The 24,215-nt window shown below is 39.7% G+C and overlaps 1 protein-coding gene across 1 annotated transcript in view; it reads left to right on the plus strand.

Annotated features, from left to right (window-relative positions):
• Positions 1-634: 634 nt before the first annotated feature.
• The window catches only part of LOC121534183 (gamma-aminobutyric acid receptor subunit alpha-5), an 84,734-nt gene continuing 61,153 nt past the window's right edge, over positions 635-24,215 (plus strand). Inside the window, exons 1-5 of the mRNA XM_045212348.1 lie at positions 635-1,011; positions 2,930-3,014; positions 3,254-3,390; positions 4,737-4,804; positions 5,186-5,406. Of these exons, the coding sequence (XP_045068283.1) occupies positions 2,932-3,014; positions 3,254-3,390; positions 4,737-4,804; positions 5,186-5,406 (509 nt within the window). The 5' untranslated portion in view covers positions 635-1,011; positions 2,930-2,931. The remainder of the gene's footprint in view (positions 1,012-2,929; positions 3,015-3,253; positions 3,391-4,736; positions 4,805-5,185; positions 5,407-24,215) is intronic.

Genomic DNA, 24,215 nt, shown 5'->3' on the forward strand with positions numbered 1-24,215 from the left:
CACCGTATTTGAGATAATTAGGTTGATATGCCTTGAAGTCAATATAATAAGATACAGTTACTTTGGATACACTTTGCTGTGATAGGGGTTTTCTCAACCCACTGTGATTGTATTCACCGGGACACTGGGACACTCAGCTGCTGACCGCAAAGTAAAGGATGTCTAGTCAGCAGAATTATTGGGAAACCTGCTCAATTTGATGCCACCTTTTTCAATCATTGTTTTGGGGCAAATAAACCAGCGCCAACAAAGACGATCGTCTAGTTTCCCCGTTAACCCTCCAGTCTCTCTCCATTCTCCAACTGAGTGGTAATTATGGTGTACACGCGGAGGTGATGTCCCTCAACTTTAATTCCAAATATTCACAGTTGAGTTTTTAAAAAAAGTCTGAGATCAGCGGAGGAACAAACCCAAAACTCTCCTACGCATCAGAACAGTGTGGTAAGACACTGTAGCTATCTACGCTCCAATGGTTGTGCAGCAAAGTGTTGCAGTGCTGCTGTAGTGTAGGCTACACCACTGAGATGTAGTGGGATGTAGAGGCACTAGAGAGAGAGAAAAAAAAAAAGTGTTGGTTCGCTAAAGGACGGAATAGTCATTGCGAACGCAGACAGACACCGGGTAGCTACGACGGGGAACGGGCGGGGGGGGACTTCACAGGCGTACTGATAGAGGCGATACACTGGGCTACAGCGTCGTATGTTGATAACACATCTATTAATAAGAAATAGGGAGGAGATATGGTGAGAGAAGTGTTTCAGGATGCGGAGGGGTTTTTCAATCATGTGTGAGTTCATTGGTGAGCGGCAGAAGAGGGGGAGGACAATAGAATGCGAGGTCCGTGCAGTAGACTATCGGCCAGCCAGCCAGCCAGCCAGGCTAGAATAGATTTCTCAAGAAGAAAGCACTCTTTCCAGTTGCGGTAGCCTACAGACTGTCAACCTTGCAGGATTTGCTTTCCAGTACACATGGAATACTGTGCTTATCAATAACGCATCCACAACGATACAGGTAGAGATTAATTTATTATGACATTCAACGAAAATGTATATTTTCTCTCCTCAACTCTGAGTGCAATGGAATCCTCCTTGCTTTAATTTACTGTAATGCAGTTTCTGTTATTTGGGGGGAATCTCTAAAAGGATTCAAACAAAAGGCTTTTGAACAATGGTATGAATGCAAATATTTTATTTCATATTTATTAGCCAGTTTTCATGTATGATTTCCATAGATTGTATAGCTTAGTAGCCCACTAACCTACTGTTTGGCAATGGGAGGGCAGCTGTAATGACATAATGCCAAGCTACAGTGATTTAATTTACCATGCATCCCCCACAATGCAAGAGTTTTGATTGGAAGTACTGTAGCCTACAGTCATAATGTGTGTTATGATGACATGGAATAATAATTCACTACAGAAATACAATGGCAGCAAATGGCATCACTAACAATCTATACAACCCAGTGACAATGCTGGTCCTAATAATACAACAATAAAAAATAAAATAATAATAATAATAATAATAATAACTAGATGGTCATTTTCGATGAAGAAACATTGTGTGACTTGCTTCAGCTCTTTGAAAGTATTTTTGTGGCGGTGGATCGGATAGCCTGAACAATGTTGGTTTGGTGTCTCTAGCTTGAACGGTTCATGGGTTACTGTTGGTGGGTTATTTTATGCTAATTTCTGCAAATGTATATAGTTATAGTTGATAAAAGTTTAAAGAAATTGAAGTTAGTATAGCCTGAACATGTGAAAGTTGTTTTGGTGAATCTAGCTTGAACAGTTTAAGAGTTACTGTTGGTGAGTTATTTTTTGCAGATTTATTCAAATGTGTATAGTTATAGTCAATAAAGATTCTAAAGAATTTTAGACTGAATGTTTTAAAGTTGGTCTTGTAGCTTAATTGACCAAAGGAGCAGGACCATTTCGAATTGCTATGTCTGTATTTCTATGGTTCTCATTTAAACCCATGTTTAATTTATGCAAATAGTTTTTGTCTAACTTGGTCAGAATTTCCGTTTGTAAAGAGTTTGGGGGAAAATTGTTAATATGGTTACTAAAACAGCTGTATCGTTAGATTTGTAGCAGATATTTTTTGTTCCGATTCCAGATTTGAATAGCAGAAAAATAGAGGAAGTACGCACTAACTTTAACTTGTTGGGAAAGGGGTCCAAATTTCAGTTTTTTATTTTAAAAAAAGTTCGAGGAAATGTCATTGTCGCAGTTAGTAAAACAGCTGTATCGTTTGATCGGTCTGAGATATATTTGTTCCAATTTCAGATTTGAATAGCAGAGAAGTAGAGGAAGATTTCAAACGGTCTACATTTTTTGTCTAACTTGTTGGGAATGTTGGAAAAGGTAGCTGATTTGTGTTAAAAAGTTGCATTGTTGCGTTCACTGTGAATGGAATGTTGGAAGTCATGATGTCACAATGGAAGCTTTACAATGTTGAAGACATCCCATGAAAGAGGATGAAGTTGAAAAAGTATAATACAAATGTAACAGTATAAAAAAAGTATAGTGTATGCAAAGCACACTATTCCAGACCAGTCCACACGTTTTAAAGTTTGAACGGTATTTCTAGCTTTAACGGCGTAAGAGGAGTAACGTTGTAAAGAATAGTAATAACTATAAGTCTGAAATAAGTGGTCCAATATTGAAAGTGTTGCTGCTGCAACAAGCCACACTAAGAAAACCGTTTGTCTTTGTAACTGCTAAGGCTAAACAATTAGTTTTTTATATTAAACGGTTGTCTTTACGCACGCAATTCGAGCCATTAACGCATTCCATTGAATTCACGTTACAGCTTGTGTGGGCTGATGATGTCACGACTTTCCATAAAGCAATACAGCATATGTATAAAACTGACTTTCCACCTTTTATACTCTTCTGATATCCTTGGATGTTTCTGTGTGTTTTCAGGCATGGGTGAAGGGATGCGCTGCGGCTGCGCTATGTCGAACCTCTTGATCTTTGTCTTTTTAGTGAGCATGACCTGCCGTTTGAGGTAAGCCACTAACATTCACAAACTATCTTTTCATGTTATGGATATTGGTATATAGAGACATTTTACTTTATTTTATTATGACATTAAAGTTATATTAATCTATTTCAATCGGGTAGCCAATTCTACCCATTTCTCTCTAACTGTTCGCTACTCTACTGTTCCCCTGTAGCCTGTTCCCCCTGCAGCCTTGTACCCAGTCAACTATTCTGTCACTATACTGTCCTGTTCATCCCCTGCAGCCTTTCCCAGACCCCTGCAGGAACCCCTGCAGAACCGCTAAAAGAGGCAGAGCTAAATGACAACATCACCATCTTTACCCGGATACTGGACAGACTGCTGGACGGCTATGACAACAGACTGCGTCCTGGACTGGGAGGTAGGGACCTATCCAGACCTCGCATGTCTCCCAAACGGCACCCTATTCGGGGGCATAAACGGGCCCATATCTGGTCAAAAGTAGTGCACTATATAGGGAAAAGGGTGGGGGGGCATACATACAGTGTGGACATGTAAACTGACTCTTTCTCCATAGTGTTTCCTCGCCTTGTTAAGTTAAGAATCATAATTGTTTTATGACATAACGAAGTAGAATTCTTTCAACAGAGGAGATTAATAAAGGACATATCTTCCCTCCAGTACAACCTCTGTATCCATGTATCCTTAGTAAGAGATCATAGAGAAGAGAGAATGGCACTATGTCAGTCTTCTAGTTGTCTATTATAGAGGGGGATGTGCCTGTATTCATAGACCATGGTAAACAGAGGTCTCTGACAAAGACATTTACATTTTAGTCATTTTGCAGACGCTCTTATCCAGAGCGACTTACAGTTAGTGCATACATTATTTCAAAAAAATAATCATACCCCCCGTGGGAATCGAACCCACAACCCTGGCGTTGCAAACACCATGCTCTACCAACTGAGCTACATCCCCTGCCGGCCATTCCCTCCCCTAGACGACGCTGGGCCAATTGTGCGCCGCCCCATGGGTCTCCCGGTGGCGGCAGGCTACGACAGTGCCTGGATTCGAACCAGCCTTAGACCACTGCGCCACTCGGGAGTACATTATCATTGTAATGGCTAGGAGAGCTAATGGGCGACTGACCTTGTGAGAGAGGGAGAGAGAGAGAGAGAGAGAGAGAGAGAGAGAGAGAGAGAGAGAGAGAGAGAGAGAGAGAGAGAGAGAGAGAGAGAGAGAGAGAGAGAGAGAGAGAGAGAGAGAGAGAGAGAGAGAGAGAGAGAGAGAGAGAGAGAGAGAGAGAGAGAGAGAGAGAGAGAGAGAGAGAGAGAGAGAGAGAGAGAGAGAGAGAGAGAGAGAGAGAGAGAGAGAGAGAGAGAGATGAGTGAGTGGTGAGTGAGTGAGTGGTGAGTGGTGAGTGAGTGAGTGAGTGAGTGAGTAGGGAGTGAGTGAGTGAGTGAGTGAGTGAGTGAGTGAGTGAGCACTCCTTTCAGAAATACCAGGGTCTTTGTTCTCAAAGGACAGAGGCCAACTTTTCAATTCCTCTTACAGAAAATAAATATAATGATTGCGAATACACTGCTTGTGTGAAGAAGAAAAAATATATATTTTAAAGGTTCAATGCAGAATTCAGTCAATCCATGATGTTTGAATAGAAAAAGAGGAAGTTTTTTTGCAGTGAAATAAAGGAAAATGATGACATCTTGAACTGCCTGCCTCTCTGAGCAACTCCCACCCTCTCTGGATGGGATTTATTTTCTACAGAGAAGGTGACAGAGATCAAGACCAACATATTTGTGACCAGCTTCGGTCCCGTTTCTGATACTGAAATGGTAAGGACTTCTTCTCGATTAATTCTGCTCTTAATAGAAACTGAAACAGCTTCCATCTTCCGCTGCTACTTATGTATAATTGAACATATTTTGTAGATATTTTTTTTTTAACATAAAAATTTAGCAAAACATTTACTCATTTCATCTATTTGTAAAATTACGATTTGTTTTGTCTGTATTAATGTCTTGGGGCCGTTTTCCCAGACACAGACTAAGCCTGGACTAAGAACTCAATGCATTTTAGGATTAGGCTTTAATCTGTGTCTGGGGAAACTGCCCCGTAATGTCACGATGTACATCCAACGACGCCCTGGTACTTATCATATTGCCAACTGAACCCCTGTCTTGTCCTGTCTGCCCTCTTTGACCCTTGACCTCCAGGAGTACACCATAGACGTGTTCTTCAGGCAGAGCTGGAAGGATGAGCGTCTGCGTTTCCAGGGTCCCATGGAGATGCTACCTCTGAACAACCTCCTGGCGTCCAACATCTGGACGCCAGACACCTTCTTCCTCAACGGGAAGAAATCTATCGCCCACAACATGACCACACCCAACAAACTGCTACGACTGAAAGATGACGGGACACTGCTCTACACCATGAGGTCAGTGAGACCCTCAGCAGGGTTTTTTTTTTTTATGCCACTGTAGATTTCAGGTCAACGCTCCCACTATCCCACTAAACACTGGTGCTATGAGTGCACAGGGTTTTTGCCTTATTTAATTCGAACACGTGTATCAACAGTCATAAGATAACTTTTCATTTCAACTCTCATGAACGTAGATGTATGCTCATTCAAAGCTAGATCTAAATTTGAGACCCTGCTCACCATAAACAAACAATAATGCAAAATAATCAACAATAAACATGAGATTCCTGGTCAGTCGATGCTAGAAGGTCATGTAACGTTGTCATAGAGATGACTTTGAATCATTCCACTGTAGAACTAAATGCCATAGGAGTTCTACAGTGTCTATTGAATCTCTTACTGGTTTGTTATATGCAGTTTGTTAACTTGTTATATAGCTAGTTACAGTAAATATACAGTATAGCTATACTCTATCTCTACATCATTATTCAGTTATAATAGAGTGATACTGTCATTAATAGGAGAGACTCAAACATCAAACAGTACGTATAGCAGCCCCTGGAGATCTGACTGGTAGACCCCTGCTGTAGGAATACATCCTATAATACTCCCACATACACACACACACACACACACACACACACACACACACACACACACGCGCGCGCGCGCACATCGAGGCTCCATTCAGCTCTGAGGGTTACTCTGTCCCATTCCTCTGCATGTGGGTCAGATGAACTGGAAAGTGGACAGTCAGAAGTCTGTGTTTGTCTTGACCCGTTGCTCTGCGGTAGTGGAGGAAGACAGGCCAGGCAAAAGGACTGTGCCCCAAATGGCACCCTATTCCCTACAAAAGTGCACTATCACTACTTTTGACCAGAGCCCGACTATAGGGAATAGGGTGCGATTTGGGAAGCTGCCAGGGTCTCCCTCCTCCTGCCCTCCTCTCTCTCTCTCTCTCTCTCTCTCTCTCTCTCTCTCTCTCTCTCTCTCTCTCTCTCTCTCTCTCTCTCTCTCTCTCTCTGTCTCTCTCTCTCTCTCTCTCTCTCTGTCTCTGTCTCTCTCTCTCTCTCTCTCTCTCTCTCTCTCTCTCTCTCTCTGTCTCTGTCTCGCTCTCTGTCTCTCTGTCTCTCTCTCTGTCTCTCTCTCTCTCTCTCTCTCTCTAGATAATAAATAAAAGTGAAATAAACAATAAATATTAACAGTAAACATTAAACTCAGAAGTTCCAAAAGAATAATGACATTTCAAATGTCATATTATGTCTATATACAGTGTTGTAACAATGTGCAAATAGTTCAAGTACAAATGGGAAAATAAATAAACATAAATATGGGTTGTATTTACAATGGTGTTTGTTCTTCACTGGTTGCCCTTTTCTTGTGGCAACAGGTCACAAATCTTGCTGCTGTGATTGCACACTGTGGTTTTTCACCCAGTAGATATGGGAGTTTATCCAAATTGGATTTGTTTTCAAATTCTTTGTGGGTCTGTGTAATCTGAGGGAAATATGTGTCTCTAATATGGTCATACATTTGGCAGGAAGTTAGGAAGTGCAGCTCAGTTTCCACCTCATTTTGTGGGCAGTGTACACATAGCCTGTCTTCTCTTGAGAGCCAGGTCTGCCTACGATGGCCTTTCTCAATAGCAAGGCTATGCTCACTGAGTCTGTACATAGTCAAGGATTCTCTTAATGTAGGGTCAGTCACAGTGGTCAGGTATTGTGCCAATGTGTGCTCTCTGTTTAGGGCCAGATAGCATTCCGATTTGCTCTGTTTTTTTGTTGATTCTTTCCAGCGTGTCAAATAGTTATCTTTTTGCTTTCTCATAATTTGGTTGGGTCTAATTGTGTTGCTGTCCTGGGGCTCTGTGGGGTCTGTTTGTGTTTGTGAACAGAGCCCCAGAACCAGCTGGCTGAGGGGACTGTTCTCCAGGTTAATCTCTCTGTAGGTGAGGGCTTTGTGGGGGAATGTGTGGGAATCGCTTCCATTTAGGTGGTTGTAGAATTTAACGGCTCTTTTCTGGATTTTGATAACTAGCGGATATAGTCCTAATTCTGCTCTGCATGCCTTGTTTGAGGTTTTGTGTTGTACACTAAGTATATTTTTGCTGAATTCTGCATGCAGAGTCTCAAATGGGTGTTTGTCCCATTGTGTGAATTCTTGGTTTGTGAGTGGACCCCAGACCTCATAACCATAGACGACAATGGGTTCTATAACTGATTCAAGTAATTTTAGCCAGATCCTAATATGTTCCTTTTGATGGCGTAGAAGGCCCTTCTTGCCTTGTCTCGTTCACAGCCTTGTGGAAGTCACCTGTGGTGTTGATCTTTAGGCCGAGGTAGATGTAGTTCTTTGTGTGCTCTAGGGCAACAGTGTCTAGATGGAATTTACTGGATCTTTTTTGGAACACCATTATTTATGTCTTACTGAGATTCACTGTCAGGGCCCCGGTCAACTCCATCTCTCCCCCCTCGCTCTCTCTCTCTACAACTTCACCTCTCCCCCCTTGCTCTCTCTCTCTACAACTTCACCTCTCCCCCTCGCTCTCTCTCTCTACAACTCCATCTCTCCCCCCTCGCTCTCTCTCTCTCCCTCTCTCTACCACTTTATCTACCCCCCCTCTCTCTCTCTCTCGCTCTCTCTCTTTATCTCTGGAGTGTCTGCCTCATTAACCACTGTACTACAACGGCACAACGGCACAGAGACATAGAAAAATAAAAATAAACTGCTCCTACTACAACCCTGCTGCTGTTTGTTTTTTTGGGGGGGTAGATCAGCTTTAATATTTCAGATAGATTGTAACTTCCATCAATGTAATTTTCTCGCAAATATATATATACAGTGGGGAGAACAAGTATTTGATACACTGCCGATTTTGCAGGTTTTCCTACTTACAAAGCATGTAGAGGTCTGTCATTTTTTTATCATAGGTACACTTAAACTGTGAGAGATGGAATCTAAAACAAAAATCCAGAAAATCACATTGTATGATTTTTAAGTAATTAATTTGCATTTTATTGCATGACATAAGTATTTGATACATCAGAAAAGCAGAACTTAATATTTGGTACAGAAACCTTTGTTTGCAATTACAGAGATCATACGTTTCCTGTAGGTCTTGACCAGGTTTGCACACACTGCAGCAGGGATTTTGGCCCACTCCTCCATACAGACCTTCTCCAGATCCTTCAGGTTTCGGGGCTGTCGCTGGGCAATACGGACTTTCAGCTCCCTCCAAAGATTGAAGTGTACCTATGATAAAAATTACAGACCTCTACATGCTTTGTAAGTAGGAAAACCTGCAAAATCGGCAGTGTATCAAATACTTGTTCTCCCCACTGTACATACATACAGTGAGGGAAAACAGTATTTGATCCCCTTCTGATTTGTACGTTTGCCCACTGACAAAGAAATGATCAGTCTATAATTGTAATGGTAGGTTTATTTGAACAGTGAGAGACAGAATAACAACAAAAAAATCCAGAAAAACGCATGTCAAAAATGTTATAAATTGATTTGCATTTTAATGAGGGAAATAAGTATTTGACCCCCTCTCAATCAGAAAGATTTCTGGCTCCCAGGTGTCTTTTATACAGGTAACGAGCTGAGATTAGGAGCACACTCTTAAAGGGAGTGCTCCTAATCTCAGTTTGTTACCTGTATAAAAGACACCTGTCCACAGAAGCAATCAATCAATCAGATTCCAAACTCTCCACCATGGCCAAGACCAAAGAGCTCTCCAAGGATGTCAGGGACAAGATTGTAGACCTACACAAGGCTGGAATGGGCTACAAGACCATCGCCAAGCAGCTTGGTGAGAAGGTGACAACAGTTGGTGCGATTATTCACAAATGCAAGAAACACAAAAGAACTGTCAGTCTCCCTCGGCCTGGGGTTCCCATGCAATATCTCACCTCGTGGAGTTGCAATGATCATGAGAATGGTGAGGAATCAGCCCAGAACTACATGAGAGGATCTTGTCAATGATCTCAAGGCAGCTGGGACCATAGTCACCAAGAAAACAATTGGTAACACACTACGCTGTGAAGGACTGAAATCCTGCAGCGCCTGCAAGGTCCCCCTGCTCAAGAAAGCACATATACATGCCCGTCTGAAGTTTGCCGAAGTTTCATTACTTTCCAACCCCACCACCCCTTCCCCAATTGGAGTAAACTAGTGAACAACAACGCTTAGGCCTCTACTTCCAACCCATACATACTATATACATTTTATGGACACAGTCAAATTCTACAATAATTATATTTTGTTTGATTTTACTCCTGAACTTCCTCCGATCATTTTCATGATGTCCATCCGGTTTGCTTCTATATGCCATATCTTTCTAACTGTGCTCTTTCACAAAAGCTCTCAACCTATAACCTATATACTTACTATGGACACAGTATGCTTTACATTAGTTATCCTGTTGTTATTAGTTGTTGTTATTAGTCCCATCCTTCAACTCCATTCAACACCACCCATCTATCTCTTAACACCATCCATATTGGATTTCTATTTGCCATATATTTTTCAACTGTACTGTGATGTTTTACAAAAGTTCTGAACCTTTCTATTCTCATTGTTTCTACAGATCGTAAATTGAATATAAACATTTTTGCTAAAGGTATTATTATATTATTGATCGATTGACTATGACTTTTCAGATCACCCAGGTAGTGCTATCTGCAGGGTTAGCTCCAGGTAAATATTGCAATCCTTTAGCCATTCCTGGACCTGTGTCCAAAAAAAAGCTACAAATGAACAGTACCAAAACAAATGATCTAATGATTCTGTCTCTTCGCAGAGAAATCTGCAGAGCTGGGAAGATTGCATCCCCCATATAAATAACATTCTATTGGTAGCAAGAATTTTATATAATAATTTAAATTGAAAAATACTAAGTTTTGAATCCGTCGTCGTTTTGCGTATCAATTCATAAACACTATGACATGGAATCGGTAAGTCAAAAATCTCTTCCCAACTATTTTGCAATCTATATGGGACGGCTGTCAATCCTTTGGTCCTTAAATGAAACTGGTATACTTTTTAATTTATCACAAATTTCTTTAACCAATTATATTATTTAATGCAGGGCCAACAGACAAGTTCCTTACTTTTTCCCCCTTCAACTTTCCCTTTCCATTTTTGCGGTAATGCTGCAATTATTTGGTTGTAATTTTGGGTAGAGCAGACATTTCCATATGTTATTGTTAGCTGCAAGTGCAACGTAACTCCACCAGTCCTACCGATAATATCATTTACGAAGATTATACCTTTTTTAAACATTTTGTCAAAAAAAAGAAGTTTTTTTTATCAATTAGTATATTTGAGTTTTAACTTAAAATTGCAACCAACGTTCTATGGCTTGTTTTAGAAATAGTGATATTTGGGAGATTATTTCCTTTTCAAATAACTTAAAGTGAGAGGTTGTAATCTGAATAAAGGGGAAAAGGCCATTGTTGAACATTGGGTGAGACAATCTTACTAATTTGCTAGAGAACCAGTTTGGATTTAAGTATAACTTTTGTATGACTAAAGTTTTTAGTGAAAGTTCTAATGCTTTAATATTTAATAATTTCTGTCCTCCGAATTGATATTAATTATATAAATAGGCCCATTTAATTTTGTCTGACTTGCCGTTCCAAATAAAATTGAATATTTGTTTCTCATATAATTTAAAAGACTGTTTGCTAGGCATAGGCAAGACCATAAGCAAATAGGTACAGTGGGGAAAAATAGTATTTAGTCAGCCACCAATTGTGCAAGTTCTCCCACTTAAAAAGATGAGAGAGGCCTGTAATATTCATCATAGGTACACGTCAACTATGACAGACAAATTGAGATTTTTTTTCTCCAGAAAATCACATTGTAGGATTTTTAATGAATTTATTTGCAAATTATGGTGGAAAATAAGTATTTGGTCACCTTCAAACAAGAAAGATTTCTGGCTCTCACAGACCTGTAACTTCTTCTTTAAGAGGCTCCTCTGTCCTCCACTTGTTACCTGTATTAATGGCACCTGTTTGAACTTGTTATCAGTATAAAAGACACCTGTCCACAACCTCAAACAGTCACACTCCAAACTCCACTATGGCCAAGACCAAAGAGCTGTCAAAGGACACCAGAAACAAAATTGTAGACCTGCACCAGGCTGGGAAGACTGAATCTGCAATAGGTAAGCAGCTTGGTTTGAAGAAATCAACTGTGGGAGCAATTATTAGGAAATGGAAGACATACAAGACCACTGATAATCTCCCTCGATCTGGGGCTCCACGCAAGATCTCACCCCGTGGGGTCAAAATGATCACAAGAACGGTGAGCAAAAATCCCAGAACCACACAGGGGGACCTAGTGAATGACCTGCAGAGAGCTGGGACCAAAGTAACAAAGCCTACCATCAGTAACACACTACGCCGCCAGGGACTCAATTCCTGCAGTGCGAGATGTGTCCCCCTGCTTAAGCCAGTACATGTCCAGGCCCGTCTGAAGTTTGCTAGCGTGCATTTGGATGATCCAGAAGAGGATTGGGAGAATGTCATATGGTCAGATGAAACAAAAATATAACTTTTTGGTAAAAACTCAACTCGTCGTGTTTGGAGGACAAAGAATGCTGAGTTGCATCCAAAGAACACCATACCTACTGTGAAGCATGGGGGTGAGTGAAAACCTCCTTCCATCAGCAAGGGCATTGAAGATGAAACGTGGCTGGGTCTTTCAGCATGACAATGATCCCAAACACACCGCCCGGTCAACGAAGGAGTGGCTTCGTAAGAAGCATTTCAAGGTCCTGGAGTGGCCTAGCCAGTCTCCAGATCTCAACCTCATAGAAAATCTTTGGAGGGAGTTGAAAGTCTGTGTTGCCCAGCGACAGCCCCAAAACATCACTGCTCTAGAGGAGATCTGCATGGAGGAATGGGCCAAAATTCCAGCAACAGTGTGTGAAAACCTTGTGAAGACTTACAGAAAACGTTTGACCTGTGTCATTGTCAACAAAGGGTATATAACAAAGTATTGAGAAACTTTTGTTATTGACCAAATACTTATCTTCCACCGTAATTTGCAAATAAATTCATTAAAAATCCTACAATGTGATTTTCTGGAAACTTTTTTCTCATTTCGTCTGTCATAGTTTACGTGTACCTATGATGAAAATTACAGGCCTCTCTCAATTTTTTAAGTTGGAGTACTTGCACAATTGGTGGCTGACTAAATACTTTTTTCCCCCACTGTAAACTGGGATAATACTAAAGAGTTAATCAGGGTGATTTTTCCAAAATTTGACAGGTATTTACCTTTCCATGGTAGCAAGATCTTATCTATTTTTGCTAACTTTCTATTAAAATGTATTGGAGTGAGATCATTTATTACATTTGGGATATGTATTCTGAGTATATCCACATCACCATCAGACCATTTTATTGGTAAACTACATGGTAATGTAACATTTTTATTTTTTAGTGATCCAAAACGTAATATAGTACATTTATCATAATTTGGTTGTAATCTAGAGAGGTTAGAAAATGTATCTAGATTCTCTATGAGGCTGTGGAGGGATTCAAGTTGTGGATTTAAAAGAAAACATGAATCATCAGCGTACAATGACACCTTTGTTTTTAAGCCCTGGATTTCGAATCCCTTGATATTATTGTTGGATCTGATTTTAATAGCTAACATCTCGATGGCAATAATAAATTGATATGCCGATAGTGGACAACCTTGTTTCACTCCTCTTGACAGTTTAAAAACAGGGGTGTCAAAGTCAAATGGACGGAGGGCCAAATAAAAATTTAGCTACAAGCCGAGGGCCGGACTGTTCGAATGTTCATTGAAAATTTTTTAAATGACGCATATAGTCTAGTGAACCTAATTGAACCTACTGAAAACCTAACAAATATATTCCAATATGATCAGATAAATAAAGCAATATTTTCTTATGGCTCTGTCAGTAATCTTTAATTTTCAACAGACACAAAAGACACATTTCCTTTATATAAAAATCCCCATAACATGAACATTAAATGAAAGAAACCGGTATTCAAGGCACCATCAGTAGCCTATATTTTCTATTTTAGCAAAAGTGGGGCTAAATTTACTTCAAAGAAAAAAAACAATAATAGCAATTTTCTATCATCCACTCAACTGAAATATTTTTAAAATATAATTGGATTGAAATACAATAAAATAAAGTGCAAAATCTATTAATCAAAAACAACACTTTGTTTAAGGAGAAGTAACATGCAGTGAAAACAAATATTAAACTTTAACTTTTAAACTTGAACTGAGTAAAAACTCTAAATATGTGATTGCACAGTAATGTTCACTTGTTTGAGGTTGAGGGTGATACTTGGTGGTGTCCCATCTTTTCCACAAGTTCATCAATGTTGGGTAAGGCTCTGAGCTGAGGAAATCCTCAGAATTGAGTGGAGGTGTTCAGCACTACCTACTCAGTAAATGGCCGGGCTGATTTAGCGATCTCTTCTGCCAAAAATAAAACTGGCCTTGACAGCAGCCTGGCCTTGTGATTTGGCTTTTTGAACAGAGCCTGTCGAGATTTGAGGCCTCGTTTTAATTCCTCTGCCTTTTGTAGCCTTTGTTCCATGTCCATATTCTTGTTTTTGTCCGCGTGTTTCGTTTCATAATGTCGTCTCAGATTATACTCTTTCAGTACCGCCACACTTTCTCCACACAGAAGACACACAGGTTTTCCAGCTACCTCCGTGAACATATACTCCGACTCCCACCTTGTTTGAAACCCCCGGTTCTCAGTGTCCACCTTCCGTTTTGCCATTTTTGATGGGTATCTGAAAGTTAATTTTACTGTGATGCTGACGACTCGCTGTGCCAATAAATATTGAAATGAAGCAGCCTACTGCTGCGAGGCGTCACCGTTGCATTGTGGGAAATGTAGTATTGGTGCGTGTAAAAGATCTGCGGGCTGCCGGCTTGCTGCGGTCTGCGGGCCGGTTCTAATAATAAATCAAGATCATCCCAGGGGCCGTAAAAACCTTCTCGCGTTGGTCGGATGTGGCTCCGCGGGCCTTGACTCTGACATATGTGGTTTAAAACTTTCGGAGAAATAGCCATTATTTACTATTTTACACCTAGGGTTACTATACATGATTTTAACCCAATTTATAAGAGATTGTCCAAATTGAAATGCTCCAGGCATTTATATATAAACCCCAGTCATACTTTATCAAATGTCTTTTTGAAATCTGCTATGAATAGTAGGCCTGGTTTCCCAGATTTTTCAAAGTGTTCTATTGTTTCCAGGACTTGCCTTATATTATCTCCAATGTATCGCCCATGTAAAAAACCTGTCTGATTAGAATGACTAATATCCGACAATACATTTTTAATTCTATGCACTATACGTTTCGCAATAATTTTGCATCACAGCACTGAAGTGTAAGGGGCCTCCAATTTTTTTAATGGACTGGATCTTTATATTTTCCACTTGTATCCTGTTTCAGTAATAATGAAATCAGACCTTCTTCTTGAGTGTCTGATAATTTACCATTTACATAGGAGTGGTTAAAACATGCTAATAACGGTCCTCTGAGTATATAAAAAAAGGTTTTGTATACATCGACTGGTATGCCATCCAACCCTGGAGTTTTTCCGGACTTAAAGTCTTTAATTGCATCCAGAAGTTCCTCCTCTGTAATTTCACCTTCACAAGAGTCTTTCTGTATGGCTGTTAATTTTACATTATCAATAGAAAAAACATCTCTACAATTAGCTTCAGTTAGTGGAGATGGAGGCGACTGAAACGAAAACATATGCTTAAAGTACTTTGTTTCCTCCTTCAAAATATCATTTGGTGAATCATGGGTGACTCCGTCATTTGTAACCAGTTTCAATCAATTCTTTCTGGTAGCATTCCAATGTTGAAGATAAAAAAATAATTTGGTGCATTTTCCCCCATATTCCATCCAGTTTGCTTTATTTGTATAATATATTACACTTGATCTTTCTTGAATAAGTTTCTCCATTTATTTTTGTTTTTCCTCTAATTTATTCTGAGCCTCTATGTTACAGTTTTTATTGGCATCTATCTTTTCTGACCTTCTATTTCCTTTGTTAGTGTGGATTCTTTTTTCTTATTTTTTTGGTCATTTAGCAGACGCTCTTATCCAGACCTAAATTGATTTTGTTTTCGAGATGAGTACTGAATTGCATGGCCTCTAAAGGCACATTTAAAGGTGTCCCATACAATAAGGGGATTTGCTGTACCTATGTTATGTCGGAAAAAATCTGTTATAAATTCCTCTGTCCTAGTTAAAAACAAGTTATCATCCAATAGGCTTTGATTACATTTCCAATATCCTCGCCCACGTGGAAATTCAGTAAGAGTAATGTATATGCCAATTATGTGATGGTCAGGGGCCTCCTGTAGCTCAGTTGGTAGAGCATGGCGCTTGCAATGCCAGGGTTGTGGGTTCGATTCCCACGGGGGGCCAGTTTGAAAAATGTATGCAATAACTAACTGTATGTTGCTCTGGATAAGAGTGTCTGCTAAATGACTAAAATGTCAAATGGTCCGACTGCATTCTGTCCCCTATCAACACTTTTTAAACTTTTGGTGCCAACGAAAATGACATAAGAAAGAAGTCAAGACGACTAGCTTGATTGAGTCTCTGCCACGTATATCTCACTAGATCAGTGAGATAGTCCTCTGTAGCTCAGCTGTAGTTTCGTGGTCCTCTGTAGCTCAGCTGGTAGAGCACGGCGCTTGTAACGTCAAGGTAGTGGGTTCGATCCCCGGGACCACCCATACACAAAAAATTATAATGTATGCACGCCTGACTGTAAGTCGCTTTGGATAAAAGCGTCTGCTAAATGGCATATTATATTATATTATATTATATCAGGATATTTAAGCCTCCATATATCTACTAGTTCTAATGTATCCATGACATTCACGATTTCCTTAAGAGCATGAGGGTGATTGTTTGTGGTGTGATTTCCTTTACGGTCCATTGAGCTATTTAAAACGGTATTATAATCTCCCACCATAATAATATTGTCTTGAGTTGCTTGCAGAGTTGATAAGTTATTATATATATTGTAAAAGAAGTGTGGATCATCATTATTTGGTCCGTAAAGGTTAATGAGCCATATCTGTTTATGGTCCAATAACATATTTAAAATAATCCATCTACCTTGCTTATCTGCCCCAACCCAGAACTACATGCTTCTCCTCCTGCTTCTCCTCCTGCTTCTCCTCCCCAGTGCTACCTGCTTCTCCTCCTGTAGATGATAGTGGAAACCAAAAAGGGTTCTACCTGGAACCAAAAAGGGTTCTATCTGGAACCGAAAAGTGTTCTACCTGGAACCAAAAAGGGTTCTACCTGGAAACAAAAAGGTTTCTTTAAAATGTTGTCCTATGGGGACAGCCAAAGCACCCTTTTAGGTTCTAGATAGCACCTTTTTTTTCTAGGAGTGTATGATTTTCACAATGTAGGTTTCTCCCAGTGTTTTCCTAATGTCATCCGTCCAATCAGACGATAAACAGCAGAAGAACAGGATGTGGGTACATCATGTCAGAACTTTACATGGGTCTTTAATAGTCAGAGTATAAAGCCTCTAGAATGTTTCCTAAGAGAGTCATTAGAGAGTTGTTTGGGTTAGGGTTAGCAGTCCCCACATGAACAAATACTACAGTACTTACTATAGAATTATTTAGTAAACTGTAGTATATTGTAGAATACTGTACTACAAACTGCAGTATCCCTTGAACATGTGTAGTACTGTACTTACTATAGAATGTTATTGGTATACTGTAGAATACTATAGTAAATACTACAGTATTATCTGCAATTCACTACAGTCCGCAAAACACTACACTCTTTTAACTATAGTAAATACTACCGTATTTAATTTGCATATACCTCATCCGTTCCCATCCCCCATATCCCACTTTGTACCACCCATAAGTGAGAAACCTACATGCCAAGTATAGACCATATATTGTGTTCCCTGCAGATCATAGATGAGAGCAGAAGCTCTGAACTAGCGGTTCCTACCAACAGGTTATGGAAAATATGCTATTTTAGTATTTCTCCAGTAGGTTTCCTGAAGGAAAAAGCCTCCACTTCTATGTCAAAGACAATAAAACAAAAACACTGTTGTAAATACTACAGTAATATCTGTAAAAAATACTACAGTATACTACAATCGAGAGCATTTTGACTGGCTGCTTGGCATCCGACCGCAAGGCGCTACAGAGGGTAGTGCATAGTCAAATTCCACGTGACCGTGTAGTCACGGTAACTAGGCTTCTCCAAGCTCTGATGCTGCTGATGGTCATTAGTATCCTACCAAACTTGCTAACTGCCTGGTACTCAGCACTCTATTGTCCCTCTAATCACTCTGACATCAATGCAAATGTAATCGAAAATCTAATCAAACACTTCATGAGAGCCCATGAGCCCAAGAGCATACATACATACATAACTTTTTTTGTTGTTACTTTTTTTATAATGGCCCCCCGTGGGAAACAAACCCACAACCCTGGCGTTACAAACACCATGCTCTACCAACTGAGCTACATCCCGTGTCGTGACCGCCACAGCCCTAGTAGTACATCACTGGGGCCGAGCTCCCTGCCATCCAGGACCTCTATACCAGGCGGTGTCAGAGGAAGGCCCAGTACATCACTGGCCGAGCTCCCTGCCATCCAGGACCTCTATACCAGGCGGTGTCAGAGGAAGGCCCAGTACATCACTGGGGCCGAGCTCCCTGCCATCCAGGACCTCTATACCAGGCGGTGTCAGAGGAAGGCCCAGTACATCACTGGGGCCGAGCTCCCTGCCATCCAGGACCTCTATACCAGGCGGTGTCAGAGGAAGGCCCAGTACATCACTGGGGCCGAGCTCCCTGCCATCCATGACCTCTATACCAGGCGGTGTCAGAGGAAGGCCCTAAACATGTCCAAAGACTCCAGCCACCGAAGTCATAGACTGTTCTCTCTGCTACTGCACGGCAAGCGGTACCGATGCAACCAACAGGACCCTGAACAGCTTCTAACCCCAAGCTATAAGACTGCTAAATAGCTACCTGGACTAACTTATTTGACTCAGCAAATACACTGCTGATTTTTACTATTCGTCACTTTATTCCTAGTTGTGCATACATATCCACCTCCATTACCTCGTACCCCTACACATCCACTCAGTATTTTTGCTATTTTACCCTTATTTTACCAGGTAAATTGACTGAAAACACATTCATAGCAACAACCTGGGGAATAGTTACAGCAGAGAGGAATGAGCCAGTTGGAAGCTGGGGATGATTAGGTGGCCATGATGGTATGAGGGCCAGATTGGGAATTTAGCCAAGGACACCAGGGTTAACACCCTACTCTTACGATAAGTGCCATGGGAACTTTATTGACCACAGAGAGTCAGGATACCTGTTAAACATCCCATCCAGAAGACAGCACCCTACGCAGGGCAATGTCCCCAATTTTTTTAAGACCAGAAGAAAGAGCGCCTCCTACTGGCCCCGACAACACCACTTCCAGCAGCATCTGGTCTCCCATCCAGGGACTGACCAGGTCCAACCCGGACCAACCCTGCTTAGCTCCGCCAGCAGTGGGATGCAGGGTGGTATGCTGCTGGCGTACCCCGTGTATATAGCCAAGTTATCGTTACTCATTGTGTATCTATTATTACTTTTATTATTACGTGTTTTACTTTTCTATTATTTCTCTATTTTCTTTCTCTCTGTGTTGTTGTGAAGGGCCCGTAAGGAAGCATTTCACTGTTAGTCCATACCTGTTGTTTACGAAGCATGTGACGAATACATTTTGATTTGATTTAGTAAATACTACATTATTAATTTTTGTGAATACTACAGTAAAGTCAGCAAAAACACTACAGTGAATACTATAGTACTTATGCCAGAGTATACAATAGTATTTATGCCAGAGTATACTATAGTATTTATGCCAGAGTATACTATAGTATTTATGCCAGAGTATACTATAGTATTTATGCCAGAGTATACTATAGTATTTATGCCAGAGTATACTATAGTATTTATGCCAGAGTATACTATAGTATTTATGCCAGAGTATACTATAGTATTTATGCCAGAGTATACTATAGTATTTATGCCAGAGTATACTATAGTATTTATGCCAGAGTATACTATAGTATTTATGCCAGAGTGTACTATAGTATTTATGCCAGAGTATACTATAGTATTTATGCCAGAGTATACTATAGTATTTATGCCAGAGTATACTATAGTACTTTTTTATGTGGGGAGGTTATTGATTTATCTTATTGTATTAATTAATTAAAATCTATTTTTCAAAAGAGACCTGGTCCAACCATGACAGCAGCAGAGGGGAACAGTTTCAGACACATTTCAGACATAACAACTTACAGACATAGACACACCAGAAAAAAAAAAATAGACGTATACACATACATTACAATTACAGAAACATACAAGCGTCGTAGTTTAAAATCAATCATACAGTATGTACCACCGCATAAAGTCCTAATGACAATCACATTCCTCAGTAACATGCCGAGTCAACCAAACTTTTAAACTCCTCCAAGGAAACAAGATCCTGGAGTTTCAAGCTGGTCTGGAGATAATTCCAAGACCACTGAGCTGAGTAACTAAAAGATCCGTTCTGATTTTAGGAACCGTTAAAAGTAAGTAGGAGTGAAACCGTAACTGGTATTTATTTTCTGACCTTATCAAAGAAAAACAGAGATAAAGTGGGAGTTTTCCCAAAGTGGCCTTACAGATCATAGTACATCAATGTTTAAGGCTATGTAGAGTCAACGAAGACCAGCCAACACCACTACAGTGGTGTGAACACTTTCCCTTTAGATAGGCCCGCTGCAAAGTCAAATATACAGTAAAAATTCATGAAAACAAAAAATAGCTTTTTGGTCTTGATTTAAGGTTAGGGTTAGGCATTAGGGTTAGCAGTGTGGTTAAGTTTATGGTTAAGGTTAGGGTTAGGCATTAGTTTATGGTTAAGGTTAGGTTTAAAATCTGATTTTCTGACTTTGTGGCTGTGCCAGCTAGTGACCGCTCTGCAGAGCTGCCTCCAGAACAAGATTCATGACGAAAAACGCTAAACTGCTATTGGCTCTCCTTACCCTTTCAGCTAATGACCACAGAACCTTCTATTAACAAAAACATACCCAGGCAGGGATTGATCTCAGATGAACATCCAATTAAAAACACTTTCTAAACCAGCCATGGTAAACACTGACAATGTAATCAGCAAAAACAAATAGCAGAGAAGTTTGATTTTGTAATGAGATAATTGAAAGTGAAAGAGCTGAAGGAACGCTATAGACTCTCCTAGGCGGCAGGTGGCTTAGTGGTTAAGAGTGTGCAGTAACCGAAAGGTCGCTGGTTCTAATCCCCGAGCCGACTAGGTTTAAAATCTGTCTGTGCCCTTGAGCAAGGCACTTAACCCTAATTGCTCATGTAAGTCGCTCTGGATAAGAGCGTCTGCTAAATGACTTAAATGTAAAGGAGACAACATAGAAAATCCTTGACGTGTCTGAAAGCTGATTCAGTCAATTTAGTGATCTGCTAACGGAGCGCTAATGTTTTGCTGTGGTTGGCTATCATGCACCTCTGCTCCCACTGTTGGGATTTCAGATCCCTTTTGGATAGCCCTAGCCTAGGGGCTCTATTTTCTGCTGGCGCTACGGTGGCACAAGTTCGTTTTTTTCAACCCATGCGCCCGTCTCAGCAATTTACCTCTCTAATATCAGCTCGCTCGCACTGAGGTGGGAGGGGTTGCAATATTTGAGGTGCGTCCTTAAAAACAAGTGCAAAAGTGACCATTTCATGCAGCGCATATTGGAAGATTTAAGACCAAGGTCTTAGTGCTAACAGGGTTGGTAATGATTGGGAGGTTTAAGACCCACGTCTTAGTGCTAACAGGTTGGTAATGATTGGGAGGTTTAAGACCCACGTCTGAGTGCTACAGGGTTGGTAATGATTGGGAGGTTTAAGACCCACGTCTTAGTGCTAACAGGGTTGGTAATGATTGGGAGGTTTAAGACCCACGTCTTAGTGCTAACAGGGTTGGTAATGATTGGGAGGTTTAAGACCCACGTCTTAGTGCTAACAGGGTTGGTAATGATTGGGAGGTATAAGACCCACGTCTTAGTGCTAACAGGGGTTGGTAATGATTGGGAGGTTTAAGACCCACGTCTGAGTGCTAACAGGGTTGGTAATGATTGGGAGGTTTAAGACCCACGTCTTAGTGCTAACAGGGTTGGTAATGATTGGGAGGTTTAAGACCCACGTCTTAGTGCTAACAGGGTTGGTAATGATTGGGAGGTTTAAGACCCACGAAAAGCAGGTCTTAACGGTAACGCAGTTGGTAATGGCATGGATTGTGGCAATGGAAGCACAGCCTATCCAGTCGTGACACACAGTGACCTTATGCTCATGGAACAGGAGAGTAGATGTGCTTTTTGTGCCGGTAACACTCGTATTTAGAAACATGAAAAAACAAATGTTTTTTTTCTCCATTTGGTTTCATTTGATTAAAACCTTATAGACTCCCCTCTCCTCAATGAAGGCAGTATTTTTGTCCTGTCCAATGTGTTCGCCAAGTAGCCAAGCCTATCAATAAAGGGTTTGACTCGTGAGACTGGTTTGAAATCAATGTTAATCACCAAACCTTTATTAAAAGATCAAGTTTGGAAACAGCAAGACAGTGAGTGGACATCCCCTTTATATCTATGTATTGTGTAGACCTACATTATGTTATCTATGTATTGTGTAGACCTACATTATGTTATCTATGTATTGTGTAGACCTACATTATGTTATCTATGTATTGTGTAGACCTACATTATGTTATCTATGTATTGTGTAGGCCTACATTATGTTATCTATGTATTGTGTAGGCCTACATTATGTTATCTATGTATTGTGTAGACCTACATTATGTTATCTATGTATTGTGTAGACCTACATTATGTTATCTATGTATTGTGTAGACCTACATTATGTTATCTATGTATTGTGTAGGCCTACATTATGTTATCTATGTATTGTGTAGGCCTACATTATGTTATCTATGTATTGTGTAGACCTACATTATGTTATCTATGTATTGTGTAGACCTACATTATGTTATCTATGTATTGTGTAGGCCTACATTATGTTATCTATGTATTGTGTAGACCTACATTATGTTATCTATGTATTGTGTAGGCCTACATTATGTTATCTATGTATTGTGTAGGCCTACATTATGTTATCTATGTATTGTGTAGGCCTACATTATGTTATCTATGTATTGTGTAGGCCTACATTATGTTATCTATGTATTGTGTAGGCCTACATTATGTTATCTATGTATTGTGTAGGCCTACATTATGTTATCTATGTATTGTGTAGACCTACATTATGTTATCTATGTATTGTGTAGGCCTACATTATGTTATCTATGTATTGTGTAGACCTACATTATGTTATCTATGTATTGTGTAGGCCTACATTATGTTATCTATGTATTGTGTAGGCCTACATTATGTTATCTATGTATTGTGTAGGCCTACATTATGTTATCTATGTATTGTGTAGACCTACATTATGTTATCTATGTATTGTGTAGGCCTACATTATGTTATCTATGTATTGTGTAGGCCTACATTATGTTATCTATGTATTGTGTAGACCTACATTATGTTATCTATGTATTGTGTAGACCTACATTATGTTATCTATGTATTGTGTAGGCCTACATTATGTTATCTATGTATTGTGTAGGCCTACATTATGTTATCTATGTATTGTGTAGACCTACATTATGTTATCTATGTATTGTGTAGGCCTACATTATGTTATCTATGTATTGTGTAGACCTACATTATGTTATCTATGTATTGTGTAGACCTACATTATGTTATCTATGTATTGTGTAGGCCTACATTATGTTATCTATGTATTGTGTAGACCTACATTATGTTATCTATGTATTGTGTAGGCCTACATTATGTTATCTATGTATTGTGTAGACCTACATTATGTTATCTATGTATTGTGTAGGCCTACATTATGTTATCTATGTATTGTGTAGGCCTACATTATGTTATCTATGTATTGTGTAGACCTACATTATGTTATCTATGTATTGTGTAGGCCTACATTATGTTATCTATGTATTGTGTAGACCTACATTATGTTATCTATGTATTGTGTAGGCCTACATTATGTTATCTATGTATTGTGTAGGCCTACATTATGTTATCTATGTATTGTGTGGCTACATTATGTTATCTATGTATTGTGTAGACCTACATTATGTTATCTATGTATTGTGTAGACCTACATTATGTTATCTATGTATTGTGTAGGCCTACATTATGTTATCTATGTATTGTGTAGACCTACATTATGTTATCTATGTATTGTGTAGACCTACATTATGTTATCTATGTATTGTGTAGACCTACATTATGTTATCTATGTATTGTGTAGGCCTACATTATGTTATCTATGTATTGTGTAGACCTACATTATGTTATCTATGTATTGTGTAGGCCTACATTATGTTATCTATGTATTGTGTAGACCTACATTATGTTATCTATGTATTGTTTAGGCCTACATTATGTTATCTATGTATTGTGTAGGCCTACATTATGTTATCTATGTATTGTGTAGACCTACATTATGTTATCTATGTATTGTGTAGACCTACATTATGTTATCTATGTATTGTGTAGGCCTACATTATGTTATCTATGTATTGTGTAGGCCAACATTATGTTATCTATGTATTGTGTAGATCTACATTATGTTATCTATGTATT

Source organism: Coregonus clupeaformis, unplaced genomic scaffold, assembly GCF_020615455.1.
Source record: "Coregonus clupeaformis isolate EN_2021a unplaced genomic scaffold, ASM2061545v1 scaf0008, whole genome shotgun sequence".
Classification (NCBI taxonomy): domain Eukaryota; kingdom Metazoa; phylum Chordata; class Actinopteri; order Salmoniformes; family Salmonidae; genus Coregonus; species Coregonus clupeaformis.